Source organism: Lygodium microphyllum, chromosome 28 (assembly GCF_053477565.2).
Source record: "Lygodium microphyllum isolate KBCC chromosome 28, Lygodium_microphyllum_v1.1.10, whole genome shotgun sequence".
NCBI lineage: Eukaryota > Viridiplantae > Streptophyta > Polypodiopsida > Schizaeales > Lygodiaceae > Lygodium > Lygodium microphyllum.
The window spans coordinates 80911580-80936061 of NC_141162.1; the positions used below are offsets into that span (position 1 = coordinate 80911580).

Here is a 24482-nt window from a genome sequence, read left to right on the forward strand (position 1 = left end):
TGAAATTTTCACATACATGTATGGACATTCAAACATCAGCAATTTGCTTGCATCAAGATGTGAATATGTGTGAAAACAAAACTAAGCATTATTATTCTATCTACTTATATGCTTAGAAACAAAAACCACCAGAACATACTCTCTCTCTCTCTCTCTCAGACAGTAATAAAACGTGAATAAAATTGGCCAAAGTTCCAAGAAAACAATCAAAATACAAGCAAAATTTTACTTGGATTACCTGAGGTTAAGACAATGATGGCCATGGCAAAGCACTGTACAAAAAAATTATTGTATGCGATTTTACCAGGACCATGGTTGGGCTTCTAAAAGGCTGGCACTTTTACCATGTGGAGAAATGGTAAAGCTGCATGTGGCAGCTGTGAAACACTTCATCAGATGCCCAAACGCAATGGGTGATAGGCACAAGAAGAGCTTTCTGATAAGCCCATGCCACAGTACAGCAACGTACACTTTTAACAAAAGGCATTACAAGTGGTATAGCAGCCATAGTCTGCATTACCTGCATCTACACAACTGCCACCTGAAAGCTTCCAGGGGTTGCATCGCATACATTACCTCGGCATAAAGGGCACACTCTGCTAACAGCATGAAGAGTCAATAAGCCTCATTAAGCTACAAAGCAGTAACATCTAGTACCATAAAGTTATTGCTGATAACGGAAGAGAATGCATTACCTGTGAACCTCCTTCAGCCACTTATCGACACAGCACATGTGAAACTCATGGCAGCATGGCAAAGTTCGAACTTTGTCACCATCCTCATATTCTACCAGACAAATGTAGCACCTGTTTTGAGAGAAATATAGCAGTCTAAGAACCTAGATGTAGGTATTTTACAACCGCAGCTAAACAAAAGCCTGCAAAAGTGCCTTTCTGGCGTTTGGCATTAAATCTGACTACTAGTATCAGGAATAGATGTATGGTATTGCTTAAACCAGAAGACATTATTCTGATTTACATGTGCTTCAGCTGTGTACTGCAGGCCATTACAACTGTGATCCTAGCAAGTTCAGTCACGACTGTGATGTCCTAGATTGTGCAATCTAGGACTGTCTCTTGGTCGCAATCAATCCTAAAACAGTCTCAATCAATCTTTGACCAGTCTTCCCTGCTGTCACTAGGACCTAGTGCTGCATTCCATTCACATACAAAATGGATTTGTATGATCTGTACAGTACAATCGTCAGCCATACAATTTGCATGTTAACCTGTTTTTAGCCATTTTAGTGCTTGTTTCTAGCCATTTGTTGCCTGTTTCTTGCAGAAAACTGTTTTTTATGGGGGATTTGAATTAAACGGCTCACTCAAACTTCTTTCTCAGCCCTTAGCTTTCTCTATACGAGAAGAGTCTCGTTGAATTTAAACTCACACTATAAACTTCATCCACCTCTTTGAACCACTCACTACAAGCCTCATATGGTGTAACAGTTAACTGAATCCAATGCTTAAATGGGGCATGATTAAGCTACAAACCTAACACATGAATATGTCCTTCAAAACCTGTAAACATACATCTTGACATCTTCATAAGAGCGCAATTTTCCCTTTCAGCCACACCATTTTGTTAAGGTATGTATAGTATTGTACACAAATCATGAATGGATAATATAACGCCCAGATATATATACATTAAGCTCATGTGACATGATGTACTCCCCCCCTCAATCACTATGCAATGTATTATGTAACAAGCTTACAACCACTGGAATCTTCAACCGTGGCTAAGAAACTTTTTAAAATGCAAATGACTCTGATTCATGCTTCATTGCATACCTCCAACCTTAACACAAGCAAATGCCTCTGATTTGTGCTTCATTGTATAAAACCAACCATGAGTCGAAGATAGTCACAAACTACAAGTATCCCCCTACGAATGGGATTTGCATCTAACCCCATATACATCACCATACACTAGCTGCAATTTTGACTAGCTCGCATAGATCCATCCTTGGGAAACAAAGCACCATGCATCTTGCCAAGTACACAACCCTCGCATACATGTTTGACTGACATTTTCAATAAGGACAAGCATCGTGTCATGCCACTTAAGATGAAGCAAACTACCACACTTCCATCATTGGGAATGCACGCCGGACCTGCATACGATGCTCATGTAATTATGCAGCATGCTGGTTTGCATGTGTGTGGATCAAGGACGTTTGTAACCAAGGATTGCTTGTGTCTTGCAAATGCAAGGTTGTTCTCAAAGCAAGAATTTCTAGCAAGTTTGCATTGCTCTAGATTGTTACTGGGCAACAAGTTGAAACATGGGCCCTAGGATCTTCATATTATTGGCACCCTGCTAAGAGATCAACTGGCTTGTGGAGCTTGTTCTCAACAAAGATCAAAGAATGCATTACAATAATCTAATATACTTTGATTCTTTCTAAAAACAAATAAAACAAATACCACAAGAGGTGGCAAGGTTTGGGGCCAATCTAGTGTTGCCATCATGAAATTGTGTTATTGTACAAAAGTGATCTAGCTCCAGCTGTATTGTGGCTTCCTGATTTATTTCAAGCATTGAATTAGAAGCAATAGTGCTAACTTCAATGTTGTTTATTTATTGAGGACTTATTTTACTAGTGCCACTTTGAGATGACAATTAATTCTCTAGAGGAGGTGAGACAATGTTGATCGGCTACAGAGGAATAATTCAACATATCAAAGGTAAACAATTGGTGAGTTATTTGACTCTTAGCCCATCTATAGTTGTAGAAGTACTTCAAATAAATCAAAAATCCATTTGACCAATGGAGCTAGATTACCTGTGCATAATAATACAATCTCCCCAAATAACATCAGATCGGCCCCTAACCCTCACACCCCTTCTATAATTTATCTAGTTTATTCTAGGAAGAGTCCGATACAACTTGTAATTATAATATACACTTAGATCCATGTTAAGAACAAGCACCACATACCAATCAATACCTAAGTTTGGTACCCAACACGCCTTCCCCTATAGCAAAGAGATCCCAAGATGCATCTTCAATCCAAAATAAAGAGATCTCTCTAGAACTCTAGCTCTACAACAACTTTGCCCTTGCACAAGGCACGTGCTGTGAGGATACCCTAGGGTTTGCATTGAAAACACAAAGAATATACAAACATGATTAATACAGTGAACTCCAACAAAACACAAAGAAAGAAAGAAATGAATCAAAATGACCAAACTGAGCATGCAGCTGTGATAGAATAGACGCACAAGGAGTAGAGGGCTACCCAACAGCCATTATTTCTCATGGGAACGAGCTGATGGAGAGTGTTGGAGAGTGTCGCCCCCTCGGACAAATACGAGTGGAGCAGACCACCAATGCTTGATATCAAATAAAGGGGAGCAGATGTCTGCAAGCTACCCAAGCAAGAAGAAAGCCAAAAATGAGACAGCTCTTAATAGAGCTTTAAGCCAGTTGTCCTATCAAAGTTGTAGAATACCAAACTTGCTGAAACAATTCCCTTTGCAACTATTTTGAGAGCCAAAATAGTTCCATTCATTCATGACAATTTCTAGGTCACTTAATGCTCCTTGTCAAACCCAAAAAGGGTGATTGAAGGGAATGAGAAGCATTCTCTTAGTCCAACCCAAAAAGGTCTCACCCCATTGACCCAAACAGACCAAGGCATCGGACCAAGGTTGTCATGTAGGACTACCCAAGGATGTCCAAAGTTGGCAGTAAAGTGCGGATTATCAAGATGATAGTGGCAATGATAGTAATTCCATTTTATAGAAGTTTTTAAGTCAGTTGTCCTACCAAAGTTCTAGAATACCAAACTTAATGAAACAATGTTCTTGGCACATTTTGACAGGCAAAATAATTCCATTCATTCATGGAAATTTTTTGGTCACTTGACACTCTCTCAAACCCAAAAAGGGTGATTGAAGGGAACAAGATGCATGCTCATTGAAACCAGCCTTCCTTCTCGGGTAGGAGTAAGTAACCTTATTTAACACTTATTACAACAATTATAAAATTCAAATCAACTGAAAATGCACACTTTACCACTTTAATCTTGGATAATGGACAACCTTTTTTCCCCAAAACTAGCTCCCCTTTGAATATTTATTTATCTTTTATTGCAAATGGATGGAGCACAACTAAGATTTACCGATCTCCTCCGCGCTAATCCAAGTACTACTTGCTATCATTAATTACCAACAAGCTTTAAAACTAATTTGCCCTTTAGTTTACCCAGGGATTTGGCCTTCACCGTGCTCCTAGCAAGACAAATAATGCCCCAAATCTGATATGGGCTAACTCTTGAATCTCCTTAAAATCCTTTAATTTCAGCTGCTAGAATCCAAGTCTTAGGCCTTCAATTTTGAATACACATCCCAAGGTAAATGTCAAAAACCCTAATTTCTTCTGTAAATTAGGTTTATAGTAGAGGATAGTTGGAATCTCCACCTCCAATGGCTAGTTTTACTGAAAATTACTGAGTGAAGTTGAAAATACGCTAGAGGATGAGAGAGAGTGCTAAAGAGAGAAATTTCAGAGTTTTATTGCGAGAAAGGCTGAAAAATTGCTATTACCCTACTCAAATAACCATGGAAGCTATCACCTACAACTTAGGACCACCAAAAATGCTGCCGCCCTCTCCTGGCTATTGTCACCTGCACCTAGAGGAATCCAGACTACTGTCACGTGATGTAGGATTGGTCTCTAGTGGCTACAAATCACATCAGCAGCATATCCTTGCTCTCTAACCACCTTCTTCTTTCTCACAATGGTGGGAATAGACCTTCATCAGCCTTCAAAAACGTTTTTTTCCACTTGTACAGGCAAGTTTTACCAAGTGGTAACCTTCTATTCCTATTTTCCAACATTATCCAACTTATTAATTTAATTTATAAAATTTTAATTTTAAAATTTTAATAAATATTTTAGTATCTAAAAAAATCATTCCACCAACCAATAGTCAAATTTGCTAGGCCAATTTGTCTTCCTGGTATCCTTGAGCAATTATTAACCCTTTGATTGGCACTACTTAATAAATTAATGCCTAGTCTCTAATGTCACCACTCACACTCAAGGTCAACAAATTGGTCTAGGCCGAAATCTAACACTCGGTACCACCTAGTACCCGTCAGATATAACTTATTATAACTTTTGTCTTTGGCACCAACTGATATTTTAGGATCTTGGGTCCCACACTATGAAATAATTGACTTGTATCTCACATGTGCAAGTCATATTAGAACATTAGATTAACTTTTAACCAAATTTTAAGCAAAGCAATAAAATCTCACGTCCTCATGACAAACCACCACTTGAGATCCTTGCAATTACCCTTGATTGCACTGCAATGTGCCAAAGCGTCAATTGCCACTACTCAAAGTACATATCGACATCATGATCAAACAATATGTGCACCTATTGCTCAAGCATGCTCATGCCCTCTACATGTGAAATTCCAATCACTCAAATCAATTACAATCTACACACAAGAATCATAACCATTGTCAAAACCATCAGAAATGTATCCGCATGCCAAAACCCAACACTGTTCTAACCACCAAAGCATTGTTATGCATGAATTGAGCATAAACAACACCTCATAGCAATGATGTACCACACGATAGTCATATAAAGCATACATTAGTTGCAAACCACATGTAACTTATGCAATTGTACTTCTTTTGCATCACTTGTAAATGTACATTGCATACCATTCATGTATTCCATACATGCCTTACAAATGTACATCACATTAAAATGTGCATTCCATGTATTCAATACATACCAATAACCTTGCAAATGTATAGTTTCACAGCCTAGTGCAAACCATACCATACACATATCGACTCATAGTGACTAGTACACTAAATAGTGATCCCAATGGCAAAAATACTCAACATACAGTATCCCGGATAGAAACCAAGTATATCCGAGATCAACTACATAACTAAGCTATCAGTCACAAGGAGACTAGAGATGCAACCTCTCCATTGTGCATCAAGTAATACTTTGGATCTTCTATACTCTACTAAGTCTGAAAGAGTCTGATCCAAAATTGACTCTAACACAAACACATCAAGGTAAAGTGCATCACTAGGGATGATCTGCCAAGTCACCCTCCTCCATCCAGTTGCATTTTTTCATAGGTGAAACAATGTTGAAGCTTCACCAAAAAGTACATGGAGACTTAACCTCTAACTTTACTTGCCTCAAAACCTCCACTAGGTCCTAGGCCTTTTTCTCTCTTAAGCATTGGATGCTTTCTACTTTCACATTGTTGCAATTCCAACTTACCAAAGTACCCTCGCTGCCCCATCATTGCATACACGCCCTACTGTCCAAAAAGCACTGGATTGGTACTTCCAAGTTAGCCTTGCATATGCATCAATTGCCCTAATAGCAAACACTAAGAGAGAAGAGAAACTCAACAAACACAGAAGATGATGATGAATCATTGAATCATGCTGAGTGAAGAAAGCTGATACAACAGAGCCAACACTATCTTGTCTAATCAAGCAATAGCACCTGTAGGACACATGCACAGTGAAGGGAGCGAAAGGCAATCCTCCGAGCAACAAGATGTTGAAGATGTATATTGAAGGTTAAAGACAGTTGTCAAGAGAGTGAGATGCAATCCTTTGATGGTCAAAGTCCAAGAAGAAGATTACTAACTACAAACACATACTCTGGAATATGAGGATCAACAAGGCGGCCTACCAAATGAGGACATCCAACCCTTAATGAAGCAGGACCTATAAAATCGTAGGTGCCTACTAACGCCAAATGGAGATGATAGCCACTAGGTGGAGGCAGAGAATCTATAGCCAAAAACATAAGTACAATTTGACGCCAAATGTTGAAGATGGTTGCCACGTGGAGAAAGAGAGTTTGCAACCCAAAACACAACCTAGAAGATGTGGAAGATAGGGCTCCTGGTACAAGGAGAGATGTAGACCATGAAATGCAATATCCTCTAGGTGGATTATAAGTAGTGAGCAGTAGTGGAGAAGAAAAGAGTGACTGAACATCTAAAGGAATGAATGTGAAATGGGTAGAATGGGTAAAGTCAATGCCATATATATAGACATAGACTATCTAGAGTGTCGCCCACTAAAGTCTATCGAGTGGCACCTTGACTCTCTTGCAAGGTGCCTAGAAGGTCTTTTTGGGAATGTAAATGGAAACCAAAAATAGGAATGAAGTAGCCAAATTGTATTGAAAGATTCTCAACACCCCCTCTCAAGAGTCAAGCCTAAAAAAGATCACATCTAAAGGCAAAAGAAATGCCATTAGTAGTACCAAAGAAGGTATCTGGGGTGCCGAGGAAGCAAAGGCTAGGTAGCTCCAAGAAGTGGCCTTGTGAAGATGTGCTAAGATCTGCACTAAGGAAACACAGCATATACGACCAAGATTGAAACCTTAAGATTCAGACAAACACAAGCAAAACTCAAATACAAAGACAAGAAACTCTGAAGTAAATAAATACTCTAAATGAATGTAAGAGTGCACAAAATGCCCAAGGGCAGAGCAATGTAGTGTTGGAGAGTGGCATCCCCCGAAGACGGATCCCAAGTACTGTGACCACCAGTTGGAGTGCAGAGAGCAAGAAACACCAAACGCTAATCACCAAAGTGTCAAGGAACTAAAATGATTACATAGGATGATCCCTGATGAAGAGAGCAACAGCAGAAAGCTGCAAATGCAACAATAGAAGGACTGCCTAGAGCAAAAAAAAGGTCGTCAACTACTGCTTGCACAAACACAGGCTAGAGGAGGCAAACTATGTGTTGGCAATGGCAGAAGAAACCAAACGCAGCAAGGAGGAGGGTGCCAAACAGTGGGCGACAGCGAGGGAGGAAGGCACCAAGCACTACAAGGGTTATTGAAGAAGTGACGACAGTTGCAAGGGATAGACCGCCACATGGGTGAAAGGCTAATGCCTGAAATCTACACTGAAAGAATGAGGCTAAATGCTGGGCAACCTGTCTATTTATAGATGTTTAAGGATGCTCCAAAAACTTAGGGTTTTGGGGGACCACTAAAACTCTCTCCAACTGCGCACCAAATTTGTGTTTTTCATTAACTAAGTGTATTTTGGGGCTATTTAAAAATGCTAATCAATTGTAAAGCGTATTTTAGCTCAACGCCCCCTCTCAAGCCCAAAACTAAGCCTTAAGGGGAAGGCAAACAATGTCTACCCAAAGGCATCCCACCCCAAACCAACCAAGGCATCGGACAAAGGGTGTACGACAACTACCTAGTGGCCTACCAAGACTACAAAGGCAATGGTTATCTTACCAAGGGAGTCCAAGTGGTCACCTCAAGGAGGATGGGGTGTCGGACAACGAGTGCTCATCAACTATCCAATGGCCCACCAAGCCAAACAAAGATGGATGGAACCACATTGAACTTTTTTCTTTGGTTTTTTTTTTTTTGGAAAGTTAATTTTAGGGGTGGCGGCCATTTAAGTACCAGTGACCCAGAAGACGGGAATAGGGATGGTACACCTAACACATCGCAAAGCAATACAAGCTTATGCAACCACTCAAGGATGTCGATGATGAGGAAAAGGTGATGAAGTATAATGGAAAGAAGAATGGTGGTGTAATCCACCGATGGAAATAGCTTAGGATTCGTTCAATGGTGCAGGGGGCAAAGCCGATATCAAAGACAAGTGCTGAAACCTATAGAATACCAAGAAGAGTAGAAACTCCCTCTCAATCTAGATGTCGATACAGAAGAAGGAAGAGAGGCCTAAGGATGTCAGTATTCATGTGGTGCTGAAAATGATAAAGCATCCCTACTAGAAGAGCAAGCAGAAAATGCCATGATGGCATCAAGAGAGATGCTACACAATCCACCGCAAAAGGGAAAGGCTTCATGCTAGTAGAAGAGCAAAACTCCAAGTAGATGCAATCATGAAAGTAACAATGCGTATTTCCTATCTCCACCTCAAGAAGGATTGGTGCAAGCATGTATGTTAGCCCTACACTGAAATACAAAACCCTGCAAAAGAGAGCAAAATTTGCAAGCACAAAGATAAGCAGTGAGATACTTCAAAAAACAATACTAAAAATAAAAGAAAGCAAAGCTAAGTGCAATGCAATGAGTATGTAAATATGCAGCAGAAGTCTAAAAAGGGAGAGGCTAAGTATGTGGCCACCATCGCGTATGGCGAGGTAGTAAGGTGTCCTAGAAGGTGCAATGGATGCCCTCGGAATTGATGTGTAATGTGCAATAGGCGAGTCACTAGCAAACCAACCAACCAATCCTTTAATAGTGAAGGAGATAGGCAGCTAAGATTGTCACATTGCCACATATCCAGTAGCCATTGGAGTAGATGATGCACCAATAAGAGGCATAGCCCCATTGGATTGGCCAGCCGAAGTAAAGAGAATCATAACAGTCTGCTGCGGTTTTCTAGGAGGAAGACCCTGGGCCTTGGTACGACACTCCTCGTCCACATGACCTAATCTTTGACAATATATGCAAATCCTATTTTTATTAGGAATTTATTACCAAAGGGATCGTGTTTCTTTGCATCTATCGAAGAAAGAGATAGTCGTCTATAAAGATATGCTAGGGTTTGCATTGAGGAAACACAGCATGTATGACCAAGACTGAAACATAAAGACTCAAACAGAGACGAGCAAAACTCAAACCCTAAACGCAAAACACAAAAACTCAAAACTCTAACACAGAGGCAAACACAGAGAGAAGAAACTCTGAAGTGAATGACTATGAGTGTACAAAATGCCCAAGAGCAAAAGCAATGCAATGTCAAAAAGTGACAGAGTGTCGGAGTGTGTGAATGAATGTCAGAGTGTCGGAGTGCAGGAAACACCAAACGTTAATGACCAGAGAGTCAAGGAACTAAGGCGACAACAAGAGAAATGTTTGTTGATGCAAACGAACTGTTGGACAACAAAAACACGAGTACTACAAAAGTCGCCTGGTGAGAGAGATGGCAACAACCTGTCACCCGGTACTAGATGTTAAAAACGCTGGCTGATCAAGTGCTATGATGAGACAACAAATGGACACCTCCAAATAGCAAGACGATGGCTGAAAATAGGCCGCCTAGGGCCGGATAGTGATGGGCTGCAATCGGTGATGGCTAGACAGTAAATGGTAGATGGTTGATGGCTGAAACATGCATGGTATCTGCACAAAAGAATAATATTGAAAGGTGGGCAGCCTATCTATTTATAAATGTTAAAGGGTGCCCCAAAAAATTAGGGTTTTGAGGGACCACTGAAACTCTCTTGAACCACTCACCAAATTTGTGTTTTTCATTAACTCAATGTGTTTTGGGGCTGTTTAAAAATGCTAATCAGCTATAAAGCATGTGGTTGTCCTAGAAATGGATGCGTGAAGTGCAATAGGTGAGTCGCAAACAAACCAATCAGCCAATCCTTCAAGGGTAGTAAAGGAGATAGGCTGCTGAGGCTATCTACGTGCCACATATCGAGTAGCTGCTAGGGCAGATGGAGTAGCTAGCGTAGTAGTATGAGACATGGCCCCACTAGACTGGCCACCCGAAGTAGAGGTAGTCACAACAATCTACTATGGTTTTCTAGAAGGAAGACCTTGGGCCTTGGTATGACATTACTCGTCCACATGGCGCAACCTCTAGCAATGTGTGGTGAAAAACCTATTTTTCTTAGGAATTTGCTACCAAAGGGATCGTGTTTCTTTGTTTCTGTCGAAAGAAGTGGTGTCAAACTTGTTTTGGCTTGCCTTCATATCTGGCGAGTTCTTGCCACTATTGGTTTTCTCTCCCGAAGAAGAGGCAATCAACCCTTGCTCCTCTAAATGGATGTGTATAGAGAACTTCTTGAGGACTTGATCATACAACCTCGCATAATGCAAAAACTTACACTCGAACTCATAGAAGGCTGGCAATCTAGATAGTGATATAATGTGATGGATAAAATGGAAATTTTTGTTGGGCAATTATTCAAGAAGAACATTACCTGATCGTCATCTCGAGGAGCCAGCAATAGCAAACTCAACGAGTAATCACCAATATTCGGCCAACTTGACTTTCAAATCATCCCCTTCCTTAATGGAAAACTCCTGAAACTCAATCTTGAGATTGATACGTTGAGTGCGATCTTGAGCCACATGTGGTCAATGAGATCTCCAATGCTCAGATGCAAGGGAAAAATGTTGTGACTGAGAATGAAACTCGGAAAGCAACCGTTGCATTAACTCAACATTGGTTGTAGCATTACAAGCTCTCCATCAATGGATGTGATCAGGATAAGCTAATCGAGGGTCCGTGGCATAGGCTTGGTATCAACGATGATCTCCCAAAGAGATTCAAGAATTTGTTACATAAAGTTCAACCAAGTTGTGAAATTCAACCTGTTAAAACGAGTCTTATTCATGAAGGCATTCTTCGCCGTGACAACAGAAGTGGTAGTGCTAGGAGATAGAATATAATGAAGATAAAGTGGATAGGGAGGATAGGGAGATGGAGTGGAGTATACTTGGAAAGTAATCCCAGAGTGCCCATCATATATACGAGAAGTGTACATAGTGGATCCAAATGTGGGCAAGGGTGGATTGGATATGGGCATGGTAACCACCTATGGAGCCCATGGTGGAGAAATAGGAACACAAGGAGCAATGGATGGAAATCCCTACATAGGAGTGACCCAAGGGATGTGTGATGACAATCCATAAGCAGAGGATGGATATCCTTGCATTTGAAAGGTCGTGAGAGGGCGTTGAGAGTGTCCATGGGTAATGAGAGGGATACCCATCACAACCGTCCCAGTGTGGAAGGATGGGGTAGAGTGGGGGTAGATTAAGGTACAATGTTAAAGGGTGGCATTTCCCCTAACGATGCACCAAGAGGTGGAGTGAATTGAGGATAGGTAGATTGTGGAAGGGAGAACGAGAAGGTGTTAGGAGTGGAGATGAAAGATCCAACCCCTACTATGCTTTGAGAGGAAGTGGAGTGTAATCCAAGATTTTGAAATGAAGATATGAGGAGATCAAAATGTGGAGAAGACAACAGTGGGATGAGAGGGAGTTGAGAAGTGTGGTTTACTTACTCCAATGAAACAGATAGTAGAGACATATCTAATGAAGGGTATCTGCTTCGAGAGTCTCCTCTATCAAAGTTAACATACTAAAAAACATCCGGCTCCTGTACACCAAAAGGAGAAATAAGAGAGGGTTTTGGCTTGTACGACTCAAAAGGGTTAAAGATAAAGGAGATGGATCGCCAAACGTGCCGAATGTCATTATCCCTCCTAGTTCAAAGAGAGAGCTAGTCTCACCAATCAATCTTAACGGAGTAGTAGCACTTGTTAGAGGAGTGTAAACCAAACAGTACATAATACGCAAGTACTCCTCAAATTCTTCATCTATAAGATGATCAAAACGAGAAAAAAAAATGGTGAAGGTGAAGGTGTATCTACCTCCTCCTTGAGATTATAATGCCTTCTCAAAGCCTCCAATGATGGAGAAGCTTGATAGGGTGTGATGGAGAAGCTTGATAGGGTGTCATAGGATTGCCACAGAGCGGAAAACACCAAATGTTGATGTTTGTTGATGTAGACGGCCTACTGGACAGCAAAAACGCAAGTATTGCAACAGTCGCCTAATGGGAGAGATGGCAACAATCTGTTGCCTAAAAACGCAAGCTGATCAAGTGCTATGATAACACAACAAATGGGGACCTCCAAACAACAAGGCAATGGCTAAAAACAGGCCATCTAGGGCTAGATAGTGATGGGTTGTAGTCAGTGATGGCTGGACAGCAAATGGTAGGTGACTGATGGCTGAAATCTGCACAATAGAGTGAGAAACCTGCACTTAAGGCTGAATGGTGGGTAGCCTGTCCATTTATAGAAATTGAAGGGTGCCCCTAAAAATTAGGCTTTTAGGGGACCACACAAACTCTCTCGAATCGCACACCAAGTTTAAGTTTTTCAGTGTGTTTCGAAACTATTTAAAAATACTAATCAGCTATAAAGCATGTTTTAGCTCAACATCGCCCTTGTTTTTGCTTGCCTTCGTGTCTTGCGAAGTCTTGCCAATGATGCACCAAGAGGTGGAGGGAATGAAGAATAGATAGATGATGGGATGGAGAAAGAGAAAGTGTTAGGAGCAAAGATGGAAGATCCGACCCCTAATGTGCTTTGAGTGGAAGTGGAATGTAATCCAAGATTTTGGAAGGAAGATGTGGGTAGATTAGAAAGTGGAGAAGATAGTGGTAGGATCAGAGAATGTTGAGAAATATGGTTTACTTGCTCAAATGAAACAAATGGCAAAGATATACCTAATGAAGGGTATCTGCTTCAAGAGCCTCCTCTATTAAAGTTAACATATTGAAAATCATCTGGATCCTACAAAATAAAAGAAGAAACAAGAGAGGGTTTTGGCTCATATGACTCAAAAGGGTTATACGAACCTGCTATAAGACACAGCGGAAATAAAGGAGATGTATCGCCAGACGTGCTAAATGTCATAATGCCTCCAAGATCAAAGAGATGGCTAGTCCCACCGATGTCCAAACGGAGTAGTAGCACTCGTTGGAGGAGTGTAAACTGAAATGTACATGGTGCGCAAGTACTCCTCGAACTCTTCATCTATAAGATGATCAAAACGAGAAGAAGAAGATGGTGAAGGTGAAGGCATGTCCACCTCCTCCTCGATACCATAATGCCTTCTTAGAGGCTCCAATGATGATGGAGAAGCCTAATACGATGTCACAGGATCTGAAGAAGAAGGTGCCTGAGACATTATGAGTCAGAATCAAGTCGCGTGTGAGTCTCACGCAAAGACTAGCCTCCCAATCATTGCAAGATACTCTTTAGAAGAGCACCGGCTCTAATACCATGTGAAGATATGCTAGGATTTGCATCAAGAAAACACTACATGTACGACCAAGATTGAAACACAAAGACTCAAACAAAGACAAGCAAAACCCAAACCCTAAACGCAAAACACAAAAACTCAAAACTCAAACACAGAGAGAAGAAACTTTGAAGTGAATGAATGCTGTAGTTGAATGTAAGAGTGTACAAAATGCCCAAGGGCAGAGCAATGCAGTATCGAAGAGTGACATCCTCTGGAGACGCATCCCAAGTACAATAACCACTAGTTGGAGATGAGAGAGTGTTGAATAATGAAGGGCAACATGCTGGTCACCAGAACACAACAGCTGCACGCTGAAATCTGGTAAAAGCAGCAATGTACCACCAGAGAAGGCTGAAAACTGGTCACTAGAGATAGAGAATTGTTAGGCGACAACAAGAGAGATATTTGTTGATGTAGACCGGCTGCTAGCACAGCAATTGCCTAGTGGGAGAGATTGGGCTGCAGCCGGTGATGGCTGGACAGCAAATGGTAGGTGGCCGATGGTTGAAATCTGCATGGTAGAGTGAAACCTGCACAAAAGAATGGTGTTGAATGGTGGACAGCACGTCTATTTATAGATCTTGAAGGGTGCTCCAAAAATTTAGGGTTTTGGGGAACCACTAAAACTCTCTCAAACCATGTATCAAATTGTGTTTCTCATTAATTAAGCGTGTTTTGGGGCTATTTAAAAATGCTAATCAGCTATAAAGCATGTTTTAGCTCAACACATAATCATCTAATGCCATCAAAATCAAGAAAAAAGATCACCAGCCATGCACTTGTACTCCAAGGGATGAGGATCAACAGGTTGACATGCCAAATTAGGAGAAAGAACTATAAAAACACAAGTATTTGAGGTAGCAAGTGCCTTAGAGCCATTGTCAATGCCAAGGAGTCAAACTACAAAACACAACCTTAGAGACTGATGCCACATGGAGAGCACTATCACTAGGAAGAGAGAGATGATCTCTGCAAGTGCCTGCTAACCCAAATGGAGATGATGGTCACAAGGTGGAGGAAGAGAATCTACAGCCCAAAACACAACGTGGAAGATACGGAAGATAGAGCACCTGGTGGAGAAAGAGATGTAGACTAGAAACTACAATATTGAATGGATGGAGTTAGTGCTATAATATATAAGCATAGACTGTCTACAGTATCACCCACTAAAGCCTGTCGAGTGGTACCTCGACTCTCTCAGAAGGCACCCAAAAAGGCTTTTGGGGATGTAAATGGAAACCAAAAATAGAAATGAAGGAGGAAAATTATGCTGAATGATATGGTTTCTCAACACTTTTGGTATTTCTTTATCTTTTATTGCAAATAGATGGAGTACAACTCAAATTCACCGATCTCCGCTAATCCAAGGGCTACTTGCTGTCATTAATGACCATAAGCCTTCAATCCAATTCACCCCTTGGTTTGCTTAGGGAATTGGCATTCACCCTATTCCTTACGAGACAAATTTTGCCCCGAATCTGATATGGGCTAGCTAGCCTCTTGAATCTCCCTAAACTTCTTTAATTTCCACTACTGGAATTCAAGTCTTAAGCCTTCAATTCTAAGCACCCATCCCGAGGTGGCTGTCAAAACCCTACTTTAGGGTTTATAGCAGAGATTAGTCTAAATCTCCACCTCCAATGGCTGATTTTTCTAAAAATTGCTCAGGCAGGATGAGAATAGGTTGAGGGAGAGAGAGAGAGAGAGAGAGAGAGAGAGAGAGAGAGAATACTAAAGATAGAAAAATTTCAAAGTTTCATTGCAAAAAAGGCCGAAAACTTGTTGTTTCCTTGCTCAAACAGCCATGGAAATTATCACCTACAACATAGGACCACCAAAAAGGCGGTTGCCTCCTCCTATATCACCTACAACAAAAGGGGTCCAAACTATTGTCACTTGCAGTACAACTAATCCCCAATGTCCATAAATCACATCAACAATATCTCCTTGCTCTCTAATCACCTCCTTCTCTCTCACAATGACTTGAATAGACTCCCATCAGCCTTCAAGACGTTTTTTCCACTTACATGGGCAAGTTTTGCCAAGTGGCAACCTTCTAATCTCATTTTCTAACATTATCCAATTGATTAAATTAATTTTCAAAATATTAATTCTAAAAAATAATTTAATAATTATTTTAATGCCCATAAAAATAATTCCACTAGCCAATAATTAAATTGGCTAGGCCAATTTGTCTTCGAAGTAACCCTGAGAAATTATTAGCCCTTATAATAGAATTAATTAATTAATTAATGCCTAGCCTCAAATATCACCACTCACATTAGAGGCCAATAAATTAGTCTAGGTCAAAATCTAACACCGAATACCACATTATACCTATCAAACAAAACTTATTACAACTTTTGCCTTTGGCACTAACTAATATTTCAAGGTCTAGGGTCCCACACTCTGAAATAATCAACTTGCACCTCACATGTGTAAGTCACATTAGCACATTTGGTTAGCTTTCAATCAAATGCTAAGTAAAGCAATAAAATTTCATGTCCTCGTGACACTCTTAATCCAACCCAAAAGGTCCATCACATTGACCAAGGAGACCAAGGTTATCATATCAAGCTACCTAAGAATGTTGTGTTATGACCAGATGGCCTTAAGGTTCTACAATTAGCAGTTTGCATTTTGAGCCAAATTGTTAGCTCCTCTTTTTGAAGCAATTGTGGAGCTCTTACAATCACATTGCCTCCAAGAAAAGAAGAAACCTTGGTATACAAAAGGTCGAAGATCTTACCTTTGTCAGTACAAACTTGTGTATACCTTGCAAGAGTGCAATTGAAAAGGATGATCCCTTTACTTGGCACTAACTGATATTTCAAGGTTTGGGATTCCACACTATGAAATAATCAACTTGCATCTCACATGTGCAAGTCACATTAGCACATTTGATTAGCTTTCAATCAAATGCTAAGCAAAGCAATAAAATTTCACATCCTCACGACACTCTTAGTCCAATCCAAAAGGCTCCATCCCATTGACCCAAGAGACGAAGGTTGTCAAATCAAGCTACCCAAGGGTGTCACATTGTAATTAGATCTCCCTAAGGTTCTGAATTAGCGGTTCGCATTTTGAGCCAAATTGTTAGCTTCTCTTTTTTGAAGCAATTGTAGAGCTCTTACAATCACATTGCCTCCAAGAAAAAAAGAAACCTTTGCATACAAAAGGCCAATGATCTTGCCTTTGTCAATACAAACTTGTGTATGCTTTGCAAGAGTGCAATTGCAAAGGTTGATCCCTTTACTTGGTGGGAGAAGGAGCAAGAGAAGGAAGAAAACAAGAGGGCATCTCCAAGAGCCTCAACAGCGAATTGCATAGGCAACAAAGGCCATCCTTCTTTTTCTTTGGTGATGGGGGGAAAGAGAGGGAGAGGGAGGGGGAGAGGAGGGGAGGGGTATAAAAGGATGCTATCATGGGCACCTTGGCGAAGCACAAACTCCCTTGAGCCATGAGACTTGAAACGTTCATAGATGCAACTTATAGCTTCAGCTTAGCCTCGTCATCCATGAACATTGTTTGACAACTTGACTTGATATTTCTATCTAGTATCTACTATTTGCCTTGTAACTTGGACCTCCGCTTTTTCGTGATATGTACTTCAACCTCTAAACATTTATGGCTCTTTAACCTGATATTTCTATCTAGTATCTAATATTCACCTTGCAACTTGGGCCTCCACTTTTTCATGATATATACTTCAGTCTTTAGACATTTATGGCTCTTCAACCTTTACTCTTTAGATTCATTTTGTAGTATATACTTATTTTCTAGCATCAATTGGTTTAAAAATCTAATGCATCATTCATTATGTTGTTAATATGGAATATGATGTTTAGCATGTGCTTCTAGAGTGTCTTTTGAATACTTGTTAAGTTGTTTATTGCAAAGTTAAGAAAAATTTCTAAATTTCTCTATTTATTAATGTCTTGTTTCCTCTCTATTTCCATTCTATCACATCTCCCAATCCCAATCTATGTTCCCTTTCTCTCTTCTTGGTAGCTATGTCTGAAACACATTTTCTGTATAGGACACCACCAATACTCAATGCCAAATAAAGGGGAGAAATTACCATGCAACTAACTACGCATGCAAGAGAGCCAAAACACAACAATTCTTGATGTGGAGAGGGGCACTGAGGCTAAGGAGACACTAGTGACCAAACAGTAGCAGAATGCAACAAAGCTATTGACACAGAGTAGTCTAGCAAAGCAATGCAACCGTTGATGTTGACAACAAATAGAGTAGACAGCTGGAGAGACCAAACCACAATAGTTTGAGCTTGGCAAATGTCTAAAGGGGCAAGTAGCAGGCTAAAATGAAAATGCGGCAATCGAGATGGTGATGATGGTTGCAAATGGTCAACGATCATGGGTAGTAGGGAGAGATGATGAAAATACATCAGCCTGTTGAATGGTGAAAGATGGAGATGGCTAAATGATGGCTGGAATTAGACCAAGGACAATAGAAGAGGAGCGACAAGTCACCACCTAAGAGATGATGACAGTAATAATGTGAACTAAATTTAAAAAATCAAGAGTCTAGGCTTTGAAAGCCAAAGTTGTTGTATTGCAAGGCTTCACAGTCTCTATCCTAGAGCTCGCCTAGTGATTACCATCTGTCCAAATATAAAAAGCACTCTAAAAGCTCTTTGACAAATTTCCTCAAACCCCAACTGCAAGGTGTTTGAGTCTCCAAGAGATCCTTATATCTAGAATTGTGGCGAGGAAGATAACTAGTCAAGGCTTCTACATGTAGTAAGTCATGACTAGAAGTCAATGATGTTCTACGAAAAGAAAGATGAATAAAAATATTAGCTCTACACAATCTATCCTGCATCAATAACTTTCACACACTCCATATGCAAAATTTTCAATCTCACAAACTTCTTCAATCCCAATACTTAAAAACTCTATATTGTCACCAAAATAAGAAATGAGCTTAATGATTTAAGTAATATGAGCTCTAATTCTAGTAAACCTAGCTCTTGGCACGATAACCATTAAATCAAGAGTGAAGGATTTCACCGAGGCACATAGTAGACAAGTGTACAAGCTAGGTGGCGTAAGACCAAAGCAAAACGAACGAGATGAGATGTCAAACTTTCATTATTTTGAAAGTTTGCACCTTAGAATTGAGCTACATTGAGATTTTCGCCTAGTAAGCAGCTCAACTTATAAAGCAAATCTTGAGCTTAAATTTGGTCTTGTGAGCAGCTCACTTATGATTAATGACCAAGCCATTTGTTAGCTCTTAATCAAAAATGAGATTGTATCAACCAATATTAGCTACTCAAAATCTATCTCTCTCTTTCTCTTTGAGATGCATAAGTTTGAAGATTTTGAAGATACCATTTTTCTCTTCCAAGTTACAAAAATTTTAGTTTTCAGCCATGGAGCACGAGCTAATAGCATGTATGGAGTCAAGATAGCAATCAATCTTTTTCTCTCTGCATGGGGAATCAATTGGGCAACTTTGCACTAAAGGTTGAGATTCACTCTTCTCCTCTAAGATCTCAAGCATGTGCACTTTCTAGATAGCTTTGTCACAAAGCAAGCAATTTTCTCACAATCTTTGTTTGTGAGAGAAACAATATGGAATTGCATAGGAACTATGTAGAGCAATTATCTAGGCAAATGCTTTATGAAATCGAGCTCAAATGTTGGTCATCAATTTTAGGGTTTCGCAAACTAAAGTATTCTTTGTATTTTTAAACACTCTACACTTGGTTGGAAGCCAAAATTGAAGGTGGCAAGGCCATTATGCATCTATGGATCACTTGTGCAACATGAAATGGCTTAAATGCAATCATTATATTTTAGGAAATGAAAGAAAAAATTAGGGAAATGCAAGCCAATACTCAATGGAATGCATATTGAAGGGATCAAAACAATTGCCCTTCATTTTTAGGCACAAATAAAATATACCAATTTTTTGACAGCTATGCTAATTTGAAGTGCATATCTCAATTTACTTTGTTTGGCCATGAATTGGGTGAGCAAGCTTCAAAGGAGAGGGCAAGCACTTGGATTGGCACATGAATAGTTCGGAACTGATATCTACATGTTTTAAGTATTATTTGCAACACGCAATAGTATGGAACCGGCTTTGCACATTGAGTGTTACTTTTACAAGTCATTGGACTGCAAACATGCATTCTTACGCATTATACTTGTTAGAGTGTGCAAATTTTCTGCACATTTGATCAAACGTTGGTAAGAGCAATTGAGGACACTGTGTTGGGATGATTCAAGAGCAATGCACATGGGAATCACTAGCATCAAGAGAGTACTAGTTAGTGACAGCAAGTCACCTATGATTCATGCAACCTTTGAGTAATGATAATAAAGAAATATTAAAAGGGGCACCCAACTTTTGGGGCCTATTGTGTGTTGTGTATCATGTCAGAGTGTTCTAGCTCTCCTACTTAGTGGGCCTTTTGTTTATTTGCCGATTTATTTCCTGTGTGCAAATTATTTTATGATTGCTACACTTAAGACTATTTTCAAAAGGCCAATTTCACTATATACACAGCTTTCAGCCACTGCATTTTTCATCTCATGTTGGATTCCTAAGTTTTTTTACTGAATCTGGCCATCAAACATGGTGCTAGCTAAGTATGCCTTCAACAGCATTCCCAATGAAGGGCATCCATATAGGACAACTACTTTAATAATGTGGTCCATCTTGGGGTCTCTGCTGCTTTTCTGGACAGACCTACAATTGGTCATGACTTTAAGAAACAACAGGCGTCCTCATCATTCACAAACTCTCAACCCTGATTTCTCACTAGTACTTCAGCCACCATTCTAAAAACCTTCCAGCCTTTTTCTCACATGTCACCTAAGACACTCAGGAGTCAGCCTTGAGCAACTGCATTCATTATCAATTCCAGAATAAAAAAGAGCATTGATAACAATGTTGGGGTCAGCTAGTGGTTCCAGTAGCAGTCTGATTATGTAAGAGAGCAGATACAAACCGGCTCTATTTCATATGTTCTTGAAAAATGCCTCACTAATCATTTAAGAATTAGCAAGTCCAATCATTATAGTCCAATTACCAAGTAATATCAAAGGCAGGTTAAGTGCCATGCAATGCATACAACATATCGGTAAGCCTGGCATAAACACACAAATTTACTATAAAATCCAGTGACATAAATGTTCACTGGGCTACATCTAAAATGTCAAACAAGAGAGCTGTCTAAGTCCACTACATAGACCTCAAAGTGAATTTTATTCATTTGCTCTTTCACAACCCAAATGGCAAATGAGGGATCTAAGTTCACTACATAGTCATTCAAAGTACATTCAAACATCTGCTCTTCTTTATGCTTTCCTTTTCAATATAAGGAACTCTCACAAAGTATTGTACAAACCCATTAAGAGCACACTTACTCGACAGATTCTTCAGCTACACCATCTAGCTTTGCATTTTTCTTGTGTGTCCTGATTGGGAAAGAATCAACTACAGCTTCAGGTGCAGGCAATGAAACAAGAGACAAAGAAGTGGATCTTGAGAGAGCTACAGACTGTCGATGAATTTCATCCAATACCTGCACAGTTGTAAGTCTCAACACTTAAATTCACTTCATTACCCGAGATTAAAAAAGCAAGTTTGCTAGGAAGCCAGACTTGAATGCACTTTGGTTTTTGCGGCGATAAACTTCTGCACAAGTATCTACCTCAAACAAAGCTTCAGCCAGCATGACAATCCGAGAAATGCTGGCCCTTGTGCTGGTTTCTTCTGTCATAACAAAGGCTTCACAAGAGCATCGACCATTTGGATGCCTACCCATAGCACAATGTCTAGAATGCACAGGAGCACCTTCCATGCCACTGCTGAAATGTTGCAGTGCCCAGACCTGCAAATTGAGACACAATTTTCCCTTCAATCTGCATGTCTCTAGATAACAACCAGACATAGCCTACATTCAAACATATTAATTTATCACACATTACTCAAATTCAGCCCTGCGTCGATGTTACCTGAGGCCTTGACCTCCTCCTTTCTGCCATTTCTGAGCTCCTGCTCCCAATAAAACCACTTTCACCCCCTTCATCACTACTACTCCAATCAAAGAGACCCCAACCATCATTCCAAGGACCCAAACCATCAATCTCCTCGCTGGGTACTAAGAATGCAGAAGAAAATGTTCGTCGACGAGATGTGGCTCTTGTCAAAGCATCCCACAATCGCCTTCTATTATTTCTCCTTGCCTCTCTCCCTGAGGCCTCTCCCCGTGATATAGTTGGTGACTCATCAGAGGATTGACTGGCAAGACCTAAGGCATCAATGTGCAGTAGTCCCATATTTTCTGACTGATTTGCAGCAGTAGACCCTCTAGTAGGTACAATCCTTGCTGCTTCCTCTCTTCCCAGATTATTGTTCCCCGCTGGTGCTGCCTCCAGTGGCAAAGCTGCTCTGTGTGCTTCAAAAACTGGCAGGGTGCCTGGGGACATGACATTTCCATTGATGCCCAAGCTGTTAGTATCACTGGCAGGCCTAATCTCAAGATCTTCAGAAAAAGATCTGGAAGCAGATAGACCGGGAACTAGCAGCTCAGACTGTTCAGAAGTGGAGTCCACTAAGCAAGTCGTGTCTGCACTTCCAATTTCAAGCCTAAACCGTGTATTACCATTATCCCGAGATGAGGTATGTTTGTGTGTCCTTAGGACAGGGTTTTTTTCAGTCTCCCTGCATTCCTGCTGATCATTCCTACTCCGTTGAGTGAAGTAAGTATTTGACCCAGCACTGCAACCGCTACCAGATGCTGATGCAGTTACCAACAATTTGCTAGCATTCGATGTGCATACGCCATCTGAAATGTTTGGGTCACTTGCCAGGGCATGATTATCTTTAATCTCAACATCAACACCTTTCCCACGGCTGCTAATAGAAAGTGCCATTGGAGTATTCATATCTGGTGCAACTGGCTTCTTGCTTTGACAAGTCAATAAGTCTGCATCCTGCGATTGATCTTCATTTACAAGACTCTGCATGAACATTCGATATGTTGTGGATGAAAAAATCAGTGCCCACTCATTGATGAAAATAAGTTGGCAATTTGACCATGTTTCCAACAGCTTCACATTATGCAGCATCCTCAGATAGTAAGCATCAAACTTCTTACTTGTACACTTTCCTTATTGTCAAGTGAACTACTTTTGTGGTCTATAACACTGTCCTCTTAATCTAAACACAGATCAAATTCCTCTTTCACAAGCACTCTCACATTCAGTAGACTGCTTTCAATAATTTGGGGACACCAAGATAGGGGCTAAAGTGACTCAGCTCATCAAAACTCACCCCAGTCCCAGAACATGAGCTCTAAACAAACCACGAGGACAAAGCACAGGGGCATTTAGCAAATTCACAGCTGAGCGTCTAGCAAACTAGATAGCTGTGGATTCGGAAATTTAGAACAGAGCAGCAGCAGCACCTTTTTTAAACAAGCACAACTAGTTTTTGACAATTTCCCATGTGGGAGAAAGGGCTTTGTTCCCTTGTATTATCCTTTAGTGATCAACATCATGAGCTTTTGCTCGGGAGGCACTGCATGCCCTGCTAGGCTTGGTGAGGGGCAGGTCACGGCTCGAGGTGTCTTCTCCTATAGTGCTCAGCATCATTGCTTCGGCAAGAAAGACCACATACCTGGGTAGGTGCGACCCCGGGCCGGCAGCCCCTGCCCCCAACCGCACCTAGCTAGGCATGCGCTGCTTCCCTCAAAGCAGCTCATGACGTTGCACAGTGGGAATTATAATGGGAGTTTCTCCAAAGCTTCTTATGTTTAATGCCAATGACTGAGTTTCATGTAAGTGGAATACAGTGCACAAGCAGGCATACCTCTGCTCTCCAGGCGGACGAGGAGGTCCCACAGCTGAAGGACCGAAGGAAAGGAGCAAGCACTCTTCTCTTTCTCCTCCCGGATGGAGACGGCGGGGAGCGAGGATGCCTGGAAGCCGAAGGCAATGTGGACAGGGGTGGGTGGGACGATGAAAGATAAGAGGAAGAAGATGAGGAAGGGGGGGCATGCCGGCTGCTGCCAGATCCCATGGTTGTGAGAGGTCTGGTCTTAGGCCCGATGGTGGAGGAAGGAGCAGCAGGAGCAGGAGCAGGAGCTGGCTCCGGTCAGGACATGGCCATGGACTTGTTCTGCCGGACGCGGCATGCAGACATGGAGATGGCAGGAGGTGGGAAGGGGGGAGGAGAGAGGGAGAGAGAGAGGGAGAGGGGAATAAAAGGGGAAGATCCGAGAGAGAGAGAGAGAGCGAGAGAGAGTGTGTGTGTGTGTGTGAGGGGACAGAGAGAGGATCGGCCAGCCCTTAGGGACCCGAACAAAAGAGCTGCCCACGTGGTCATGTGCAGCCCTCCCTCTCCCTTTGCCTTTTTCAAACATCACCCATCTTGACCTGTCGCCGGCCTCCCCGCCACGTGGCGTCCTCTCATTCGTAGCTATGAAGAGGGAAGCCTTTGCCGCAACCCGGACCTTTTCTAGGTCTCACCCACCAGAATAAGCATCGGAGGCTGGAGCCCGCACCATTTTCCTGAGAGAGCTCAGCATGACTATGAGGGCGAATGATTCATACCAAGACTCAATAACTTGATCATCATG

At 41.1% G+C, this 24482-nt stretch overlaps 1 protein-coding gene across 1 annotated transcript; it reads right to left on the bottom strand.

Annotated features, from left to right (window-relative positions):
* Positions 1-214: 214 nt before the first annotated feature.
* On the bottom strand, positions 215-24161 carry LOC148011666 (RING/U-box superfamily protein). Its single transcript, XM_087670028.1, has 6 exons — positions 23714-24161; positions 21856-22863; positions 21552-21731; positions 21265-21422; positions 696-806; positions 215-596 (listed from the first exon to the last, which is right to left on the bottom strand). Exons 1-6 carry the CDS (start codon positions 23921-23923, stop codon positions 527-529), a joined length of 1737 nt encoding a protein of 578 aa, XP_087526154.1. The 5' UTR covers positions 23924-24161; the 3' UTR covers positions 215-526.
* Between the last annotated feature and the right edge of the window lie 321 nt (positions 24162-24482).

What these genes read in the sequence shown, in the direction of transcription:
- LOC148011666 (XM_087670028.1), bottom strand. Translation starts at nt 23,923, where the DNA reads ATGGGATCTGGCAGCAGCCGGCATGCCCCCCCTTCCTCATCTTCTTCC. An exon ending in GGAGGAGGTCAAGGCCTCAG is followed by an intron (nt 21,732 to 21,855) that starts GTAACATCGACG and finishes CTCAATTTGCAG; the next exon opens with GTCTGGGCACTGCAACATTT. An exon ending in TGGCTGAAGCTTTGTTTGAG is followed by an intron (nt 21,423 to 21,551) that starts GTAGATACTTGT and finishes ACAACTGTGCAG; the next exon opens with GTATTGGATGAAATTCATCG.